This window comes from Oncorhynchus mykiss, chromosome 2 (assembly GCF_057628025.1).
Source record: "Oncorhynchus mykiss isolate SJ-2025 chromosome 2, ASM5762802v1, whole genome shotgun sequence".
Classification (NCBI taxonomy): Eukaryota; Metazoa; Chordata; class Actinopteri; order Salmoniformes; family Salmonidae; genus Oncorhynchus; species Oncorhynchus mykiss.
Genome location: NC_143023.1, coordinates 36,802,870 through 36,825,000, shown reverse-complemented (window position 1 = coordinate 36,825,000; position 22,131 = coordinate 36,802,870). Strand labels below are relative to the sequence as shown.

At 42.8% G+C, this 22,131-nt stretch overlaps 1 protein-coding gene across 2 annotated transcripts in view; it reads left to right on the top strand.

Moving 5' to 3' along the window:
* Positions 1–21,711, top strand: part of LOC110501508 (R-spondin-1) — a 35,277-nt gene extending 13,566 nt beyond the window's left edge. For both annotated transcript variants that reach the window (XM_036947585.2, XM_090198652.1), the window contains exons 4-7: positions 1,158–1,349; positions 6,894–7,037; positions 13,171–13,377; positions 18,405–21,711. In XM_036947585.2, coding sequence (XP_036803480.2) covers positions 1,158–1,349; positions 6,894–7,037; positions 13,171–13,377; positions 18,405–18,661 — 800 coding nt within the window. In that variant the 3' untranslated portion in view covers positions 18,662–21,711. The remainder of the gene's footprint in view (positions 1–1,157; positions 1,350–6,893; positions 7,038–13,170; positions 13,378–18,404) is intronic.
* The last annotated feature ends 420 nt before the right edge of the window (positions 21,712–22,131 follow it).

The following is a 22,131-nucleotide window of genomic DNA, read 5'->3' as shown; positions in this document are numbered from 1 at the left end:
TATCAGCAGGGTCAAAAAACTGTCCCAACATACATGGCATTCCATTCCCAGACAATAGTGTCACAACCTGAAAACACCCCCCTCACCTTTGGTTAACTATTACAGTGTGATTATTATTTGTATCATTATTAAAGTGTTAAGATTCTGGCTGTGTAATGGCTACTTTGGATGCATCCCCATGCGAGGTTACCATGACTCAGGCATGGCGTATTTGATTTGCGGGGGGAACATTTTTAAAGCTTTTACCATCCCAACTAATCTCTGGGAGACAGGGATGGCAGATTGATTGCAGTGTGAGTGTGTATATTTAGATGCTGATACCACATAGGCCTATAAATCAACTGGGATGACTGCCATTTTGGCACCAAATGGCCCCTAGAAACAGGATGTGCATATTGACACGCTTTCTGAGCAATCATTTAAATGACTGGCTGCAGCAGAGCAGAGTGTCCGAGTTCTAGCCTTTTTGGAAGATGAGGAAATAGGGATATGAAGAAATGAAGTATGATCATGGGCTTATATGTGGATGAGAGCCAAATGCAGATGGGGTGCTTTGAGACAGAGTTTTGTGGCTCAGTAAAATTCTTAGATTGTTATATTCCGCTTGGTGGGCGGATGGTTAAAACACCAAAACATGTTCGGCTCTGTATAGAAGTGTTGGGAAGAAACGTAACACATTTGTGCGCATTTAGCTTTTTGGCGTGCACGTTCGTGTAATTGGCGAGATCCTGATGGCTGAGTCACTTTTAGTTGACCCCAGGGGGGCCCCTGCTGTGTGATGTCATGGCATGATGTGGAATCGATCATAGCGGGATGTCAGTCCCAAACACCCGGGCTTCTCCAACTAAAATCTGTTTAGGATCTCCGGCGAGCAGTTTCAAGTAAACAGTGAGAAAACTGTTCAAACAAAGATGTTTGGCATGGTCCCTGGTTAGATTAGCTGCAACATGAACTACTGCCAGGTTTATGGCTATGTGGTGCAAAAATAGACAAGGGCCATGTCCTCACTGATACTGCCAGTGTTGAATCTAGTGTTTGTAGCCAACAGATAAACACTTCTCTTTATTCACTTTGTGGTAACTGGACCTTATATGCTGGTTTTTAATGACTGTTCTCTTTCTCCCTCTCCTTCTCTCTTTCCCCTCATCTTTCCACAGTTAGCACTGAGGGGCCACCATCTTGCTCAAATGGCTGTGAGCGATGTTCCGAATACAATGGCTGTATAAAATGTAAGCCCAAACTCTTCATTCTCCTGGAGCGCAACGACATCCGCCAGATAGGCGTGTGCCTCGCCTCGTGCCCACAGGGATACTTCGGCATGCGGACTCCCGATACCAACAGATGCATTCGTGAGTTTGGATTCTTGGACTTCGTTGTTCGTTTTTTAAATGCATTGTGTCATAAGTAGGGCAAGGAGTTTTTCGTGACTATGATGTGAACTGACCAGGAAAGCCTCAGTAAGAAGGTTTCCTATATTTGTATTGACATTTTTTCTGTGTTGGACAAAACCAACCATATTCAAGATATTCCACAGTACCACATGCATATCATCACAATGTGTCACCATAATGGTAAACACACAATGGGCACTAATGTGGTCCAGTGGTAAGTGAGGTGTAATTTCCACTTTGAACTGCTGTGCCATGTGTGAAAGGAGCTGTCTTCACTACATGACCACAGCCACAGCAATGACATGCAACACAACAACACACTCATAAAGACCAGCATCTGTCAAGCTGGAGATGGGCCTTGAACTGATGGCAGGAGAGTTATTGTTCTGTTGCAGTAATGTTCAGACAGTTTAAAGGTAGACTAAGCGGTATGGCATAGATGCAGAAAGTACACAGCAAAGTGGGGCAATTTCTGCAACAACTAAGAGCGTTGAATAGTGAGGCTCAACCGCCTCTGTTTTGGTGCCCTGGCTACCACGCTGTGAACAGTGTGCGCACATACTGTGTGTGACTGTGTGAGAGCGAAGTCTTGCATCTCACTCATCTCAATATCTGTGGTGCTGCTCGTGGTAACGTCATTTTGCCGAGTCTACCTTTAAAGACCAACTGAACTAAAAAATGACCTTCTAGTGTCAAAATTCACTACAAAGTGTCATCATAAAGTCAGTCTCGTTCAATACAGAGATTTGGAAGACGATTAAGGAAAAAAATGTAAGTCATGGAGTTAAGGCATATTTCCCATTTGGTTTGACTTTTAGATATCCCTATCAGTAGATTACACAATATACACTACCGGTCAAAAGTTTTAGAACATCTACTCACTCAAAGGTTTTTCTTTATTTTTACTATTTTCTACAGTGTAGAATAATAGTGAAGACATCAAAACTATGAAATAACACATATGGAATCATGCAGTAGCCACAAATGTGTTAAACAAATCAAAATATATTTTAGATTTGAGATTCTTCAAATTGCCACCCTTTGCCTTGATGCCAGCTTTGCACATTCTTGGCATTCTCTCAACCAGCTTCACCTGGAATTATTTTATTGAAGGAGTTCCCACATATGCTGAGCACTTGTTGGCTGCCTTTCCTTTACTCTGCGTTCCGACTCATCCCAAACCATCTCAATTTGGTTGAGGTCGGGGGATTGTGGAGGCCAGATCATCTGATGCAGCACTCCATCATTCTCCTTCTTGGTAAAATAGCTCTTACACAGCCTGGAGATGTGTTGGGTCATTGTCCTGTTGAAAATTAATGATAGTCCCACTAAGCCCAAACCAGATGGGATGGCATATTGCTGTAGAATGCCTTGAATTCTAAATAAGTCACACACCATAACACCTCCTCCTCCATGCCTTACAGTGGGAAATACACATGCAGAGATCATCTGTTCACCCACACCTCGTCTCACAAAGACATGGCAGTTGGAACCAAACATTTCCAATTTGGACTCCTCAGACTAAGGGACAGATTTCCACCGGTCTAATGTTGATTGCTCGTGTTTCTTGGCCCAAGCAAGTCTCGCCTTCTTATTGGTGTCCTTTAGTAGTGGTTTATTTGCAGCAATTCGACCACGAAGGCCTGATTCACACAGTCTCCTCTGAACAGTTGATGTTGAGGTGTGTCTGTTACTTCAACTCTGAAGTATTTATTTGGGCTACAATTTCTGAGGCTGGTAACTCTAATGAACTTATCCTCTGCAGCAGAGGTATCTCTGGATTTTCCATTCCTGTGGCGGTCCTCATGAGAGCCAGTTTCATCATAGCGCTTGATGGTTTTTGAGACTGCACTTGAAGAAACTTTAAAAGTTCTTGAAATGTTCCGTATTGACTGACCTTCATGTCTTAAAGTAATGATGAGCTGTTGTTTCTCTCTGCTTAGTTGAGCTGTTCTTGCCATAATAAAGTATTTTACCAAATAGGGCTATCTTCTGTATACCCCCTCCCAAACCATGTCACAACACAGCTGATTGTGTCAAACGCATTAAGAAGGAAAGAAATTCCACAAATTAAGGCACACCTGTTATTTGAAATGCATTACAGGTGATTAACTCATGAAGCTGGTGGAGAGAATGCCAAGAGTGTGCAAAGATGTTAGCCAACCTTTGCCTTGATATTTGAAGGATCTCAAACATAAAATATATTTTGCTTTGTTTAACACTGTTTTGGTTGCTACATGATTCCATATGTGTTATTTGATAGTTTTGATGGCTTCACTATTATTCTACAATGTTCTTAAACGTTTCACCGGTAGTGTACATGGGACAATATTTGAACATTTCAATAGCTCCAAATGTCAATGACCTAAAAACCATTATACTGATTATAAATTGTAGAAATTCATATTGAAATATTGAAAGCATTTAATGAGAACTTAAACATGACATTTACATTGTGTAATTTATTGATGATCCCTAATTAGCCCGTGACATAGGCTTTCCAGTCAAACCACTTTTTCAACGGTCGCACACCAGCCGGCTGAAGCTAATTGGCGAAAGAAGTTGGCTAGCACTAGCTAGCTTAGGCTAATTCCAGACACAAGACCTGGTTAGACTGTTTCAAGTTATCTAGAAGATTGAGTGACTGTAACTGTGTACTGTTTTGGCAGAGTAAATGTACTAACACTTCCCACATGCAAACACACACCCACATTAAACCACACCCACAAGACAACTCTCATTTGTCTTCAGTCTAGGCAGCTGCATTTCTTAATGAGCAAGTAAAAATACAGAGAACAAATCAGTAGGTTCAGTCCTCCTTTAAGGGGTGTGGGTTGAAATAGGGTGGAATAGGGTTGGTATACATGTTAATGTTTACAAAACTCCTCCATGTTGGTTCTGGTGGCGCGTATACCTTTTTTCTGAACCAGGGGTGCCAAGGGCCCGGCTCGTGGTCTGTTTTCTCTTACTTGTGGGTGGAAAACAGGAATGGAAGAAACTCAAAATATATTTTTTTCTAATGCACGGTTTGTCTGTTTTTTCAAGGATGTATTTTTTTTCTTTTTTTTGTCTCGCGAGCCAGGGGTTCATGTCAGTTCACAGTCCCTATTCATTGAGTTTTACCATTTATGTGTCAAAACATCCATCTTTTAAAAGTACATTTATATTTTCTGGACACAACTGAATTATTTATTTGGCAAGTTCCCTTGTGAATCATACATCTAAACTTGCCTCTTCAAAGGTAAATTATATCTACTTCTTATTTTTTAGGAAAGTGCGCATGATGATAGGTAATTAGAGAGCAAGGCAGCTTGTAGTCATTATATTTTGTTACAGGAAGAACACGCAGGTTGTTTTGGTGTATGCAAGTTGTTTTGTTAGATAGGTTGTTGCAACGTCATCTAATAGCAGATGTCTGTAATGTTTCGTTTTTTTTCTATTACAAACAAACTTCCTAACAGGTAAACTCATGAGTCATAAGGTCTTTTGAAAAAAGTAATGTTCATTAGTCACCAAACTGAGAAATCTGACTGAAAATGGGAGGGAATAACTGTCCAAATAAGAAACACCCATTTTAGTTTTCTTTTGGGGGTTAAATTTCGTGGTATCCAATTGTTAGTGGTTATTATCTTGTCTCATCGCTACAACTCCCATACGGGCTCGGGAGAGACTAAGGTCGAAAGCCATGCGTCCTCTGAAACACAACCCAACCAAGCTGCACTGCTTCTTAACACAGTGCGCATCCAACCCGGAAGCCAGCCGCACCAATGTGTTGGAGGAAACCCTGTGCACCTGGCGACCTGGTTAGCGTGCACTGCGCCCAGCCCGCCACAGGAGTTGCTGGTGCGCAAGGATATCCCTTCCTGGCCAAGCCCTTCGCAGCAGGGAAGCTTATTGTCAATCAGCAGAAGAAGTTTAGGTTGGAATAAGTGGGGCTGGTATGTGTGATACTCCTCATTCCAGCAACATGGACCGAAATAGGGGCCTGTTCAATAAAACAATAGTTATTACCCCACATTGCGTTGTTTATACATGTAGCTACCTGAAATCACAAAACAAGAAACATAATGAGGATCTACCTGAACATATTGGCCTCAGTGTAACATTGTAATATAGTGCAACATTGAGCGTACTCTGCTTCAAGACATGTATTTGCAATAGCCTGACAAACATTTGTATATGTACTGTATGTGAACATTAACACAGGGCCATAACCTCCGAGCATGTCTGTCTGCTAGGTACTCAGGAAGCAGGTTTGGGAAAATAATCCAATTTGGATTAAAACAACAAAAGTTCTGGCTCACTCTAATCCCCACATTTTTGTTAATGTTTTACTGTCACTTGAAATTAACTTAACCTTAGTCGTTATTGTTTCAATGTTGTCCACTGAATCCCGAAAGGCCGCTGTGCATGCTGGTTAGTCTCCTCCACCTCCTTCTCAAGCCTCTCCGTGGCTAACCTGCTCTTATTATCCAGTCAGCCCCATCCATTTAGGACATATCAAAATCCCCAAGATGTCTTGTTAGCCACATTTGTTTTACTTTTACAAATGTAGACCTAATGTATTTTCTCCAAACATCACTAACGTCAAATTTAGCTGTCAAGAACCTAAAGTAAAATCCCAACGAGGATTCTTCCCTTTAGCTCGTTTCGAACTCCTGGCAAGACTCCAGCCGACTAGACATTCTTTATTTTAGTTGTTTATGGGAAAGGTGTCTAGTGTTTTGTGACTGGATATTACAATCCAGAGATGTAAGGATTACATCTGTGACCTTCGCTTAGTGTGCCTCTGTTTCTACACTCTGTTTTTGGCAGAGAAAATGTTATTATTTCAGAATAAGATAATGATGGTAATGAAAAAGGTGGGCTAGGAGAAGGGTTGGGATGAGAAAGGGGGGCTCTTGGTAGTCCTCTAAGGTGTCTGTTTTTCATTCTCCCGTGCCCATAATTACCCTCAATTTAAAGTAGTTGTTTGTTTGACTGGAGAAGCTGAGTTTAACGAGGCAAAGGTGCGTGGAGACCTCTGGAAATCCACTGACGTGCTCTCTACTCTTGGCCAGTACCCGGCCACCCGGTTTCCAAAAAATAAAGCCGTGGTATGCATATGCTTTTCAGACATGGGTGTTTATTCATGCAGAATCCCCCCAAAGAGTCTCTCCCCATTGTTTTATCACTAATAAATCTCTCATAGGAGATACAAATCAGGCTACATTCTTGTCCTCCCCCAAGGAGAAGAGGATCCTTTCGTGCAGCAGAAAGGCTTCACATTTTTAAACATACTTTGCTGTTTTTGTATAGTAATACTGCATTATTCTGTATTAACACGGAAGCTTGAAGCCAGAACAATGAACAGTGATGTGTTATGCTGTCAGTTAATGCAACGTGTACATGTATACTATGTTAACACAATGAATATGAACTCAACTAAGTGCGCTTTAATTTTCTCATTCTCTCCTCTCTTTGACTCTTTCACCCCCCCCCCCCCCCCCCTTTTCCTTTCAGAATGTAAAATAGAGAATTGTGAGGAGTGTTTCAATCGAAATTTTTGCACAAAATGTAAGGAGGGCTTATATTCACACAGAGGGCGATGCTACCCCAGCTGCCCTGAAGGCCTCAGCACCACCAACGGGACCATGGAGTGTGTAGGTGAGTGACCTCTGACCTCTCTTCCTTTCACAGCTTCACTCACAGCTGACACTGAACGGGATTATGAACTATGCGTTTAAGGGCATGTTGCCTTTTGGCACATATTAGCTTTTGAATAAGATGGCTAAAATGTTAGTTCACAATCTCAATGGCTCAGAGAATAATACTGTAAGTCCCACACTACCCATACATTGAGTATTAAGCATATTTTATTTATTTTGTATTTTTATTTAACTAGGCAAGTCAGTTAAGAATAAATTCTTATTTTTAATGACGGCCTAGGAACAGTGGATTAACTGCCTTGTTCAGATTTGTACCTTGTCAGCTCGGGGATTCGAACTTGAAACCTTTCGGTTACTAGCCCAACGCTCTAACCACTAGGCTACCCTGTGTTGAGAGCCTGTCACAAAGTCTTAAATGTTTCTCAGGTGCATATTTGACCCCATAATGTACCCCGTTCACCCTAACCCATCACACATGGTATACTAAATACCCTTCAGCTATCAGCAGCCAAGTATGTTCTGCCTGTCGGATGAATATCGCCTGCCATATGAGAGTTCAGTTCAAGACTTCATTGACGTGGAGAAGCTGTGTGCTGTTGAGCTCTCGTCCTCTGTTCTTTTTCTTCTTTCTCTTTCTGCTGTTTCTCAATCACCAGCGAGCGCGCTGAACTTCGAAGGGAGGCCTGCTGGATAATAAGGACATTTTATTAATTTCTGTCACAAGTAAGCAAATAGAGCACTAATGACATTACTCTGCAAGGCTAGTGCTAGCTGGATGCCCCAGGCCACTTGACTCTTCAGAGAGGAGCTCTCAACCCCCAGGGTGACATTCTGGCATTGCCCCTGCTCCCTTACCTTCCAAAAAGTGCTCAATCTAGCTGCTCTTGTCATATATTCTCTAATTTCCCTGCCATTGTTTTTGGCAGTATGAAGTTTGCTTGCTTCACCCCCTCCCACCCCCCAGCCTTTCACAAAAAAGTCTAAATATTTTCCTAGAAAAGGTAGAAATTAATTTAAGCTTAACCAGCACTTCCAGAGATGCAACCTCTCTTATCGTCACTCAGTGCCTGGGCTTACCTCCACTGTACCCACACCCCACCATACCCCTGTCTGCACATTATGCCCTGAATCTATTTTACCACGCCCAGACATCTGCTCCTTTTATTCTCTGTGCCCAACGCACTAGATGACCAGTTTTGATAGCCTTTAGCCGTACCCTCATCCTACTCCTCCTCTGTTCCTTGGGTGATGTGGAGGTTAACCCAGGCTTTCCGTGTCCCCAGTCACTCTCATTTGTTGACATCTGTAATTAAAAAGCCTTGGTTTCATGCATGTCAACATCAGATGCCTCCTCCCTAAGTTTGTTTTACTCACTGCTTTAGCACACTCCGCCAACCCTGATGTCCTTGCCGTGTCTGAATCCTGGCTTAGGAAGGCCACCAAAAATTCTGAGATTTCCATACCCGACTACAACATTTTCCGTCAAGATAGAACTGCCAAAGGAGGAGGAGTTGCAATCTACTGCAGAGATGGCCTGCAAAGTTCTGTCATACTTTCCAGGTCTATGCCCAAACAGTTTGAACTTTAATTTTAAAAACTAATCTCTCCAGAAATAAGTCTCTCACTGTTGCCGCCAGTTTTCCCCCTCAGCTCCCAGCTGTGCCCTGGACACCATATGTGAATTCATTGCCCCTGTCGTGTATTTGGCTATGCCGGATTAAGTAATATGACATGCTATTCTATAAAATAATTTCTCCGTAATTACTATTACCTGATTGAGCTAATCATGTAAATGTAATTAACTAGAGAGTTGGGCACCACAAAATAATATTTATAGAGCTGTTATCTTCCGAATAAACTCTTAAAGACCTTGTAATATTTTACATCAATAGTAGTCAACATTAATCGTCACCTTAATTCAGTCTCATCTGAAAGTTGTAAATTCTTAGTTATCTGCACTAACCCTGGCTAACAAGTTGAATCAGCAATACAAAAGTGGGTTTAATTGTTTATTTACTAAGCACCTAACTAATCACACAGAATTACACATACATATATTGAAATCATAACTTGATTACAAATTACATCATAAAGGAAAACGTCCCTAGCGGGCGGAACAGATATGACCGCTGGTTACACAAAAGAAAAGGGCTGGTCTTGAGTGAAAGAGCAGGAAGACTGAGGGACATAGGGAGAAGCTGTGCTATTGTAAATACAGTATCTTATGCATTCTAAATTACCGCCCATTTGGAAAAGGAAAATGCAATAATTATTTACTCTGAGCTGCGCTTCGGTAGGTTGGTGGTAGATGGAAGGCCGTGTTGCCAAACCGAGTCCTTTGAAGAATGTCTCTGCTTGTCAATTGGATACGTTGTAATAATGTCATTGGGTGATAGACGGGATACTCTGTCTGTTCCTTCCTAACCCTCGTTGCATCTGCTGTTGCTAACTCAACGGCTAGGAGGTATCACTTCTGTAGTGAATAAGAGTTCAAAGTTCATACCATTCGCAACCAAAGCTCACGCTGATGTTCTGTTCATTCTGATATAGGACCGTCATCTTACATCCTCGGAACAGGAAGTTATATTGTCGTCAAGGGCTTATATAGGAAGGGAGAGGAGGGCGCGTTTGAAAAGTTTTATAGCCCATGTCCCTTCGCAGGGGCGGGCCACTGATTGAGCAGTTCTATCTAAAATCACATTTCATCCCATCACAAATAATTTCATATTCAAACATTTAAATTGAACAACAATTCCATGTGAATCCGATAACTCTGTGTTTGTGATGTGATTGTCCACTGTAGAGTTAATGTCATCTTATCATTGATGAGAATGTCTCAGATGACAACCGAACTGACATCATATTCATTAAGTACCACCGCATATGTTCAATTGTTACCAGATTACCAGAATACAGTTCATTTCCCCCCACCTACTGATGTTCCCAGAATCTCTATGTTAACCAAGGTTTTTGCAAATGTAACATCAGTAGGGTAGAGAGAGGAAGGACAAGGGGGGGAAGAAGTATTTATGACTGTCATAAACCTACCCCCCAGGCCAACGTCATGACACCCCTCATTTATCTTCAGAGTACGTTCTGTTAGGTGACCTAAACTGGGATATGCTTAACACCCCGGCAGTCCTACAATCTAAGCTAGATGCCCTCAATCTCACACAAATCATCAAGTAACCCACCAGGTACAACCCTAAATCCGTAAACATGGGTACCCTCATAGATATCATCCTGACCAACATGCCCTCCAAATACACCTCTGCTGTTTCCATTCAGGATCTCAGCGATCACTGCCTCATTGTCTGCATCTGCTATGGGTCAAACGACCAACCCTCATCACTGTCAAACGCTCCCTAAAACACTTCTGCGAGCAGGCCTTTCTAATCGACCTGGCCTGGGTATCCTGGAAGGATATTGACCTGATCCCGTCAGTCGAGGATGTCTGGTCATTCTTTAAAAGTAATTACCTCACCATCTTAAATAAGAATACCCATTTCAAAAAATGTAGAACAAAGAACAGATATAGCCCTTGGTTCACTCCAGACCTGACTGCCCTTGACTAGCACAAAAACATCCTGTGGCAGAATGCAATTGCATCGAATAGTCCCTGTGATATGCAACTGTTCAGGGAAGTCAGGAACCAATACACGCAGTCAGCTAGCTTTTTCGAACAGATATTTGCATCCTGTAGCTCTGACTCCAAAAAGTTTTGGGACACTGTAACAAGAGCACCTCCTCCCAGCTGCCCACTGCTCTGAGGCTAGGTAACACGGTCACCACCGATAAATCCATGATAATCGAAAATCTCAATAATCATTTCTCTACGGCTGGCGCTGGCCATGCTTTCCTCCTGGCTACGCCAACCCCAGCCAACAGCACCAGCCAACAGCGCTGCCCCCCCCCCCCCCCCCCCTCAGATGTTCTGAAAGAGCTGCAAAACCTGGACCCATACAAATCAGCTGTGCTGGACAATATGGACCCTCTCTTTCTAAAAGTATCCGCCGCCATTGTTGCAACCCCTATTACCAGTCTGTTCAACCTCTCTTTCGTATCGTCCAAGATTCCTAAAGATTGGAAAGCTGCCGCGGTCATCCCCCTCTTCAAAGGGAGAGACACTCTAGACCCAAACTGTTATAGACCTATATCCATCCTGCCCTGCCTCTCTAAAGTCTTCAAAAGCCAAGTTAATAAACAGATCACTGACCATTTCGAATCCCACCGTACCTTCTCCGCTGTGCAATCCGGTTTCTGAGCTGGTCACGGGTGCACCTCAGCCACGCTCAAGGTACTAAATTATATCATAACCACCGTCGATAAAAAACAGTACTGTGCAGGCTTTCAACTCTGTCAATCACAGTATTCTCATTGGCAGACTCAATAGCCTTGGTTTCTTAAATGACTGCCTCGCCTTGTTCACCAACTACTTTGCAGATAGAGTTCAGTGTGTCAAATCGGAAGGCCTGTTGTCCGGACCTCTGGCAGTCTCTATGGGGGTGCCACATGATTCAATTCTCAGGCCTCTTTTCTCTGTATATATCAATGATGACGCTCTTGCTGCGGGTGATTACCTGATCCACCTCTATGCAGACGACACCATTCTGTATACATCTGTATACATGGCCCTTCTTTAGACACTGTGTTAACTAACCTCCAAACGGGCTTCAATGCCATACAACTCTCCTTCCGTGGCCTCCAACTGCTCTTAAACGCTAGTAAAACCAAATGCATGCTTTTCAACCATTCGCTGCCCGCACCCGCCCGCCCGACTAGCATCACATCCCTGGACGGTTCTGACCTAGAATATGTGGACAACTACAAATACCTAGGTGTCTGGCTAGACTGTAAACTCTCCTTCCAGACTCATATTAAACATCTCCAATCCAAAATCAAATCTAGAATCGGCTTTCTATTTCACAACAAAGCCTCCTTCACTCATGCCACCAAACTTACCCTAGTAAAACTGACTATCCTACCGATCCTCGACTTCGGCGATGTCATCTACAAAATAGCTTCCAATACTCTACTCATCAAACTGGATGCAGTCTATCACAGTGCCATCCATTTTGTTACCAAAGCCCCTTATACCACCCACCACTGTGACCTGTATGCTCTAGTCGGCTGGCCCTCGCTACATATTCGTCGCCAGACCCACTGGCTCCAGGTCATTTATAAGTCTATGCTAGGTAAAGCTCTGCCTTATCTCAGCTCACTGGTCACGATAACAACACCCAACCGTAGCACGCGCTCCAGCAGGTATATATCTCACTGGTCATCCCCAAAGCCAACAACTCCTTTGGCCTCCATTCCTTCCAGTTCTCTGCTGCCAGTGACTGGAACAAATTGCAAAAATCGCTGAGGCTGGAGACTTATTTTTCCCTCACTAACTTTAAACATCAACTATCTGAGCAGCTAACCAATCGCTGCAGCTCTACATAGTACATCTGTAAATAGCCCACCCAATCTACCTACCTCATCCCCATATTGTTTTTATTTACTTTCTGCTCTTTGCACACCAGTATCTCTACTTGCACATCATCATCTGCTCATTTATCACTCCAGTGTTAATCTGCTAAATTGTAATTACTTCGCTACTATGGCCTATTTATTGCCGACCTCCTCACGCCATTTGCACACATTGTATATAGACTTTCTTTTTTTCTATTGTGTTATTGACTGTACGCTTGTTTATTCCATGTGTTGTTGTTTGTGTCGCACTGCTTTGCTTTATCTTGGCCAGGTCGCAGTTGTAAATGAGAACTTGTTCTCAACTAGCTTACCTGGTTAAATAAAGGTGAAATAAAATAAATAAAAAAGCTCAACAGCATGTCACTAGTGATAAAACAGTTGAGGTCTCTAGATAAACTGGACAGACTTGGTAACATAGAGGCTTTGGGCAAGAAGGCTAAGGGCCAAATTTGGGCTAAGGCCAAATTAGTGATGTCTGATTTGGGTGAGATAAGTTCCTCTGCATTATTTTCTCACTGTGAATATTTTCTCACTTTAAGACCTGTTAGAATCTAAAGCTTACTGGGTTTAACTTGGGGTTTGTTGCATATGATCTATGTGTGTGCATGTAAAACTGTATTTAACTTCTGTCCTCTTTTCTATCCCACCTGTAGAATGTGAACTGGGCGAATGGAGCCCATGGGGTCCCTGTATGAAGAAGAACAAGACGTGTGGCTTTAAGAAAGGCACACAGACCAGAATGCAAGAGCTTCTTCATGCCTCCAGCACTGACACAGTCTCTGCGTCATCCCCCCGGCCATGTGCTCCACAGACTGAGAGACAGAAGTGCACAGTGCAGAAGACACCATGTGGAAAAGGAGGTGAGGACTAACACATACCTACAGTAGGAGAGTGGCAACGAGAGGAAATAGAGTGAAACAGATCATTAATATATGGATGGATAAAAGACAGGAATGAGACAGTAAATGAAAGATGACAAAACAACACTTCAACACAACTACAAAGTCAATAATATTGTGATTAGCACCTTTTCTGATGAAGTCATAAACTCCCTGCTCTAACCCCATGTATGACCATGACCTAGAACGTCAGAAGTGTTGGTTCAGTAAGGACACTGAGCCTCTGACTGGGAACCATGTAAACAAACACTCCTAAAGAGCCAAACAGGCAAGGTAGATGGGAGGGTGCCATGCAGTGCACTGTGTTGGACGATGATAAGAGCTGGAGTTGGACTTTTTGTTTTGAAGCTCAACGACGCGTGAGGTTTACATGGCTCTGACATGTTTGCTCTAGCTCTTATCATTCATCTGCCATCTTGTTTCAGAGCTGGCTAATGTTGCTAAGCTAAAAATCTTCCCGGTGACACTCAATTTGATAACAGCTTAATCATGCTCTAATTAGTACTGCTCCGTTGTTGTTCTTTGGCCCATAACACTTTTCTAGTAGTAGTTGGTTTTATAAGATGGAGTTTATTCAAGTAGTCAAGAAACCAAAAGGCCTCTCCTTTTTGTCAGTAAGTGTTTTTATTGTATTAATTTTGTATTATTTTGGTACTTTTCTCCCCAATTTGGATCTTGTCTCATTGCTGCAACTTCCCAATGGGCTCGGGAGAGGCAAAGGTGAAGTCATGCGTCCTCCGAAACATGACCCACCTAACTGCGCTCCTAAACACCGCCAGCTTAGCCCGGAAGCCAGCAGCACCAATATGTCAGAGGAAACACTGTTCAACTGGCTACCGGGGTCAGCCTGCAGGCACCCGGCCCGCCACAAGGAGTCGATAGTGTGTGATGAGTCAAGTAAAACCCCCCCCCCGGCCAAATCCTTCCCTAACTCGGACGACGCTGGGCTAATTGTGTGCTGTCCTATGGGACTCCCAGCCACAGCCAGTTGTGGCACAGACCAGGAATGAACCCGGGTCTGTAGTAACGCCTCTAGCACCGCTGCGCCACTCGGGAGGCCCGGTCAGTAAGTTTCAATGAACTCTGCCTTATAAAATAAAATGGACCAGTCAAAACTTTATTGACCAGCATGGCTGGGATGCTTAGCCTTGTGATCGACCCAATAAAAAGGTAGAGAAAGGTTTGGAGTCGATTTGTAAATGTTGATTTGAAGCGAAAGGAGTTGTTTTGTAGGGCTTGGATCGGCTGACAGCGGTGGGCCCATTTGGCCACTGTTTCTATCTCCTACGTTTCCCACTGTAATTCCTGGTTTTAATCCATGTGAATATTTTATTTGGCAGCTAATTAATGTACATGTTGAATCAAAGTTGGAAGCTTCCATTTCTTTACAAGGACTTAGTGTGCAGTAAACAAGCAATATTCACAAAGTTTATGAGCGGGTGGTACACTTATTGGATTTCAGGGCTGCTACTATTTTGATTAACAGCTTTCAACAAACGTCAGTTTACCCATTGTAAAGAATCAATGAAGAATCATGTCAGTTAAGCAATATGTAACAGATGGAATATGTAAAAATGCACACAAAAACAACATTATACAACATTAGATGTAAGAATCCTTAGAGGGAGGATATATACGAGCTCTTGCTTGTAATTCTTCAGGGAGGTGTGGGCTTGCTTCACACTGGACAGGACCAGGACAGCACTGTTTGAGAAATTAGAGGCAAATTTACACTGCATGACACCTGCTTCTTGGAAAGAATTTCCGTCATGGATTGAGAAGAATAATTAACAGTGAAATATTATGAACTACCACATAAATGTGTAGTGCCGAATGCCAAATTTCTAAACTTAGCGAGTGGTGTTGTGAAAGGAGGGAAAATGAGGGAAAGGGATGCCGTGTTGGAACAACAGACTGGTGTGTCAGGACTCAGGAGTCTGAGACGTATGATTGAGACATATGATGTGACTCCAGTTGGGAAATGTTGACAGCTTGACATGGAGAGATGGTAAGCATTAGCTTCAACTTGTTTTGCTTATTCTGGTGTCAGAATACACTGTTGTGAAAATGAGTAAGGCTCTCCTGTCAAGGCGCATAACAAATAAATGTTGTTCTCGTGTGAATTAATTCATAGGCGATGGGTATCATGACCTTGACTGAGCCCTTTTACATGTGCTTAAAAAAACTTGCCATGTGCTAAATTAGCGAGGTCGCGAATCCATCTGCAAGACTTGGCCGACGGGGCCGCTGTAAAAAAACACAGGGGGCAGTGCTTGTATAACACCAGTGATTTACTGGTCTGCAGATCTCACGCTTTGTGTCGATTTGGCCAAGCTCTCCCCTTTTTCTTCCTGCAGCTTTTTTACAAATGGGCCCGCACGAAAACAGAATTTGCTAAATGCGTGATTGCCTTTGTCAGGCCATAGTTGTTTAGCTTGGATGGAGTGGAGTTTCAATCATGGCTGTCATAAATTGATGGAGTCCCCCTCGGTCCATTAGTGGGCTTGTCACGGGTCTAATTAAGTCCTTACACAGTGAGAGAATCAACCCAGGTCCTGCTGTACACACTCACACACACAGCCCTTACTGTAACTCCCCAGGTTCACTGACTATAGCACATTACTCTAAACAGAAACAAATGTCTTCCAAATTCAAATGGTCTCCATTTTGTTTTCATTAGCGGGAGAAATGAATCTCCCAGATTGTTTATTTACTCAAGGCAGGCAACACATGCATACTTTACAAAGCTAGTAATCAAGTCTTGTCAACACTCCCCTAAGAAATGTGACACAGCCCCCAATGTCAGGAGCCAACTGGCCAATAGGGCCCTACAGTGACAGATGCTTTAATGACTTTGGCCCCGCGTGTCTCAAGAAAAGTAACATCAACTACTTCTAGTTAGTGGACTACTGTATTGGGTCTGCCTCTGCCTGTTTTCTACCGAACAAAGGGAAATAAACTGCACACCTGTGCTCCTGCCAGGTCCTTGTTAAATAAATGATAGGAATGCTTATTGAAACTCATTTAGTTTCAGGGTTCTCTTTATTCAAAATATGCGCCATTAAATACGTAAGTGTTTGCAGGTCTACTGCCAAATAGAGATTTTCATTGGTTTATACTGAGATGGAGCATATTTGAGTAATATCAAGGCTTTTTGTCTTTGCGTACTTTCAAATACATTCAAATAACAAACAAATTACTTAGAAAACAAGCTAACAAAGCACATGGTGCAGAATGGAGAAAATAGTCGTAGGCCTATTACAACAGTTATATAATTAAGCAATAAGGCCCGAGGAGGTGTGGTATATGGCCAATTTACAACGGCTAATATACGGTCTGATATACCATAGCAGCCAATAAGCATTCAAGGCTCGATGCATTGCGTCGTGCATAAGAACAGCCCTTAGCCGTGGTATATTGGCCATATACCACACACCCTCATGCCTTATTGCTTAATTATATAACTGTTGTTCTAGCCCTAAATGCTCATTGGCTGACAGTCATGGTATATCAGACCGTATACCACGGGTATGACAAAACATGTATTTTTACTACTCTAATTACGTCGGTAGACAGTTTCTAATAGCAATAAGGCACCTCGGTGTTTGTGGTATATCGCCAATATACCACAGCTAAGGGCTGTGTCCAGGCAGTCAGCGTTGCGTCGTGCATAAGAACAACCCGTAGCCGTGGTATATTGGCCATATACCATACCCCCTCTGGCCTTACTGTTTAAATATAATATTATATTATTAAAGCAAACAAACAAGAATGCTCCATGAACCTCCTGTTGTCAAACAGTTAGCCTTAGCGAATGCTGTCCAGCCCCCTTAGTGAGTGTTTTGAGTCTCTGTTTCTAGGAAACATGGAGACTCAACACACAAGTTCATAGCAAACATCCCTCAGCCTAACTGCCCAGTTTCCTCTCATCGTGGGAGTACTCATCAGCCCAGTATAAACAACCACTGTCTGACACCTGACACAAACATCCATTCCCGTTTATGTGCGTGAAAGGTTGTTTACACCCACGCCTGATCGAACACACGAGCAAGCCACACACACACACAGATACACACCCACACACGCTGTCATTAGAGCTCCAACATGTTAACCTCATTGTGGCTTAGCGGTGTAGTGGCGTAGCTTAATTTACATCAACAATGTCAAGAGGATGTCAATGAGTGCTCGCATGTTGAACAATCTATAGCTGTATGTACAGGACATGAAGGACTCTTGCACTCCACTTCAACCGTGTTGATTTACTTTCATTCCTCCATTTTATCCTCTCCTGAACTGTTTGTCCATCCCGAGTTCCTGGAAAGCAACTCTTAATGGATGTTTGTATTTAGGGAGCAATTATACACTTAAACTGTGTGCCAGGTGGAAGTCCAGACAACAGCATACAGCGAGAGTGAGAGATAGAGGAGGGGAAGACGAGGGTGCGGGGGAGGTAGAGTGGAGAGGGAAGGCAGACGTTAAGAAAGGAGCTCACCTCGACCGGTTCCCAACTGTTTACATGAACTATTATGTTCCATCAGCCGTTGTCTCTGCGAGTGTTAAGACGTGTCCGGCTCGGAGTCGTGGCCACACTCCTCACAAAGGCTTGATTACTGTTTTCCGGCCTGTCGTTATGGCACTGCTGTGTGTTTCCTGTCAGCCCAATGCAGCACTGTGTTGCATCATGGTGGCATTTATGAAAGGCTCTGGATCCTGAGCTGCATATCTGGGGCTTAGTGGCAATTGGCCGGTATTTAAAGGGCCTGATAGGAAAGCTAGGAACCGGGGTATCCACACAATGCCACCTTTTATTGAACTGTTTTGAATGTGGGCTAATGGGTTAATGTCAAGGTCTACCAAGCTCATTCTGACTCTACTGTACTTAAAACACACACCATCAAAGCCCTATTTATAAAAGCTGAGCCCAACTACCCTGTTATTTTGGTCTCGTCGTCATGTTATAATGCATTTCAATCTGTTTTTCTATCCAGATGGGAATAAGAATAAGGGCGAGCGACGAGACCAGCAGAGGAGGCGAGACAAAGAAAACGTCAGAGGCCATGGCAAAGAGGGTGGCAAAGAGGGTGGCAAGAAGGGTGGCAAAGAGGGAGGAACAGAAGGAAGCAGAGAGGGGGGCAAAGAGGGAGGAAAAGGAGGAAGAGAGGGTGGCAAGGGAGGCGGCAGGAGGAAAAAGGGCCAAAACCAGGCCACCTCCGCGCCCAGCCTTACCCCTAGCACTGTAGCCTAGGCCTTACTCACGTTGGGACTTAGTGGGGACAAGGAGGGACAAAAACAAGGCGACTAGGCAACACCCACCTGCATTGGCCATTATTAAGAGACAGACAGTGGACAGAGGAGACAATATCAAACTGATGAAGAAAAGGATTAATGCTGCTATGCATTCTAGAAGATGCTCTAAGAGAACTGGAGGATTGCTGCAATAAATGAGGATCAGGACTTGAGACTTATCAGACTTGGAGGGAAGAGGGTGAATGTGCAATGTGGAGGGTTCCACTGTAAGCCTTGCAGTAGGGTCAACATGTTTCATTTCACCGCTCCCAGGTTTATCATGGAGTTGGCAGATGGAGATCCCAGTGGCTGAACAGTGGAAGACACTGAATATGAATATGAGAGTTTCAAGATGGAGTCTTCACAATGATCAAGGATATCTACAATCCATTAGAATCCCTGATGTGCTTTTCAAAATCTATTTTTCATTGTTGACGACTCATGTTTTGTGAATGGTAGCAAGTATATATTTCTAAGGAGATGTTGTTGTAAGTGATATAGAGAAAATGAACAGTATTAAAATTCTTTATTTTAATTCTATTTTATGATTAAACAAAAGAAAGGCACTGGAACAAATGTGTGGTTTTGAAGGAAAACACATTTTAATGACATTTTTGGTTAGTAGAGAATCTACTCCAAAACAAACCAGCAACAATATAGAGAAGGTTTATACAGCTTTAGTTCAAATCCTGATCTGGTGTTAGACAAAGGTTACCCACATAATAGCTTAGTTCTTAATTTCAAATAGAATAATGTTTTGCTATCATCAGCATAAAAAGTTTAGGATTGAAAACTGTGTGTTGTGTATGTGTGTTGTGAGTATGTGTGCGTGTGTTTGTGTGTGCATTCGTGCCTGTCTGTAATGTTACAGAATTTCAGCAAAATGTTTTTGTGAAGTAGTGGTCACACAAGTGTATGTATATTTGTGTGGGTATATTGTATGTGTTTTTGCACATAAGCTTAATGTGTGTGTGTACGTATCAATCTGGTAGAATGGGAAATTTTATATAAACTCAGCAAAAAAATGTCCCTTTTTCAGGACCCTGTCTTTCAAAGATAATTCGTAAAAATACAAATAACTTCACAGATCTTCATTGTAAAGGGTTTAAACACTGTTTCCCATGCTTGTTCAATGAACCATACACAATTAATGAACATGCACCTGTGGAACGGTTGTTAAGACAGTAGGCAATTAAGGTCTTAGTTATGAAAACTTAGGACACTAAAGAGGCCTTTCTACTGACTCTGAAAAACACCAAACGAAAGATGTCCAGGGTCCCAGTTCATCTGTGTGAATGTGCCTTAGGCATGCTGCATGGAGGCATGAGGGCTGCAAGGAGGCGTGAGGACTGCAAATGTGGCCAGGGCAATAAATTGCAATGTCCGTACTCTGAGACGCCTAAGCCAGCACTACATGGAGATGGGACGGACAGCTGATTGTCCTGGCAGTAGCAGACCATGTGTAACAACACCTGCACATGATTGGTACATCCGAACATCACACCTGCGGGACAGGTACAGGATGACAACAACTGCCCGAGTTACACCAGGGTCGCACAGTCCCTCCATTAGTGCTCAGACTGTCTGCAATAGGCTGAGAGAGGCTGGACTGAGGGCTTGTAGGCCTGTTGTAAGGAAGGTCCTTACCAGACAACACCGGCAACAACGTCGCCTATGGGCACAAACCCACCGTTGCTGTACCAGACAGGACTGGCAAAAAGTGCTCTTCTCTGACAAATTGTGGTTTTGTCTCACCAGGGGTGATGGTCCGATTCACATTTATTGTTGAAGGAATGAGCGTTACACCGAGGCCTGCACTCTGGAGCGGGATTGATTTGGAGGTGGAGGTTCCATCATGGTCTTGGGCGGTGTGTCACAGCATCATCGGACTGAGCTTGTTGTCAGTGCAGGCAATCTCAACGCTGTGCGTTACAGGGAAGACATCTTCCTCCCTCATGTGGTACCCTTCCTGCAGGCTCATCCTGACATGACCCTCCAGCATGACAATGCCACCAGCTATACTGCTCGTCCTGTGCGTGATTTCCTGCAAGACAGGAATGTCTGTGTTCTGCCATGGCCAGCGAAGAGTCCGGATCTCAATCCCATTGAGCATGTCTTGGACCTGTTGGATCATAGGGTGAGGGCTAGGACCATTCCCCCCATAAATGTCCGGGAAATTGCAGGTGCCTTGGTGGAAGAGTGGGGTAACATGAGTGGGGTAACATCTCACAGCAAGAACTGGCAAATCTGGTGCAGTCCATGAGGAGGAGATGTACTGCACTACTTAATGCAGCTGGTGGCCACACCAGATACTGACTGTTACTTTTGATTTTGATCCCCACCCCCTTTGTTCAGGGACACATTATTCAATTTATATTACTCACACCTGTGTTACATGTTCAGTTAATGTCTCAGTTGTTGAATATTGTTATGTTCATACAAATATTTACATATTACGTTTGCTGAAAATAAACGCAGTTGACAGTGAGAGGACGTTTCTTTTTTTGCTGAGTTTATATGATGAGAGAGACCATTGTAAAGGCACAGTTATATATCAACGCATCAATATTTCCATAATCATATGCCTCTGGTTACATGTAAACCATCTACAGCTGCTCAGTAATCATGTGTTTTTGCAACAGGGTCCAACATATTGCACAGCCTTTTGTGTTCTGTGCTATATACAGCTCTGTCAGTGGAAATAATCATTGCATTATACAACTACTGTCAGCCTGATACGACAGAGCAACTAAAGCTTTTGTACCGTTTGACACTAATCTTTGAGCAATCATTTTCACATTTTGTTTAGCTTTCCCTGGGTCTATTTGCTTTACACAAAAATATTAGCTTCATGAGAAGGTATACGTTAAAAACGCGTTCATATTGTGGATAGTGGTACTGAAAATGTCGACATCAGTATATCATTGATCATAACGACTATTAGTATCATTATGATATATCTGATTACTTCTGTGAAAGCTTGAATAAACTTCAGATTCAGTAAACATGGCAGACACACTAGCATGATCATTGTATATTTTACAGTAGTCGTTCTCTTCCTGTGCAATCAAATATTATTATTAGTATTTCCATTTCCATGTTTCCATTTCCTTTTTGTTCTCTGGTCTCTCAATGGATTTTACTTTTCACACATACAGTAGTTGGCCTGTATATGCCATAGATAAACAGTACAGTAGCCTACATTTATACCAATGATCTGTATTTGTATACTATACCAGTAAGTATACAGTCACCATAATAATTGACACATATTAAGACTGCCTTTCACAGACTCTTTAAATTTATAATGACAGCACATTCACGGCATATGTTTGTCATTGCTGAAGGAAGTGCACAAATCTCATGTAATGTCTCCATAAAAACTGAACCACGGTGCACAAGCCCAAATTAAAATGACATAAATCTGAC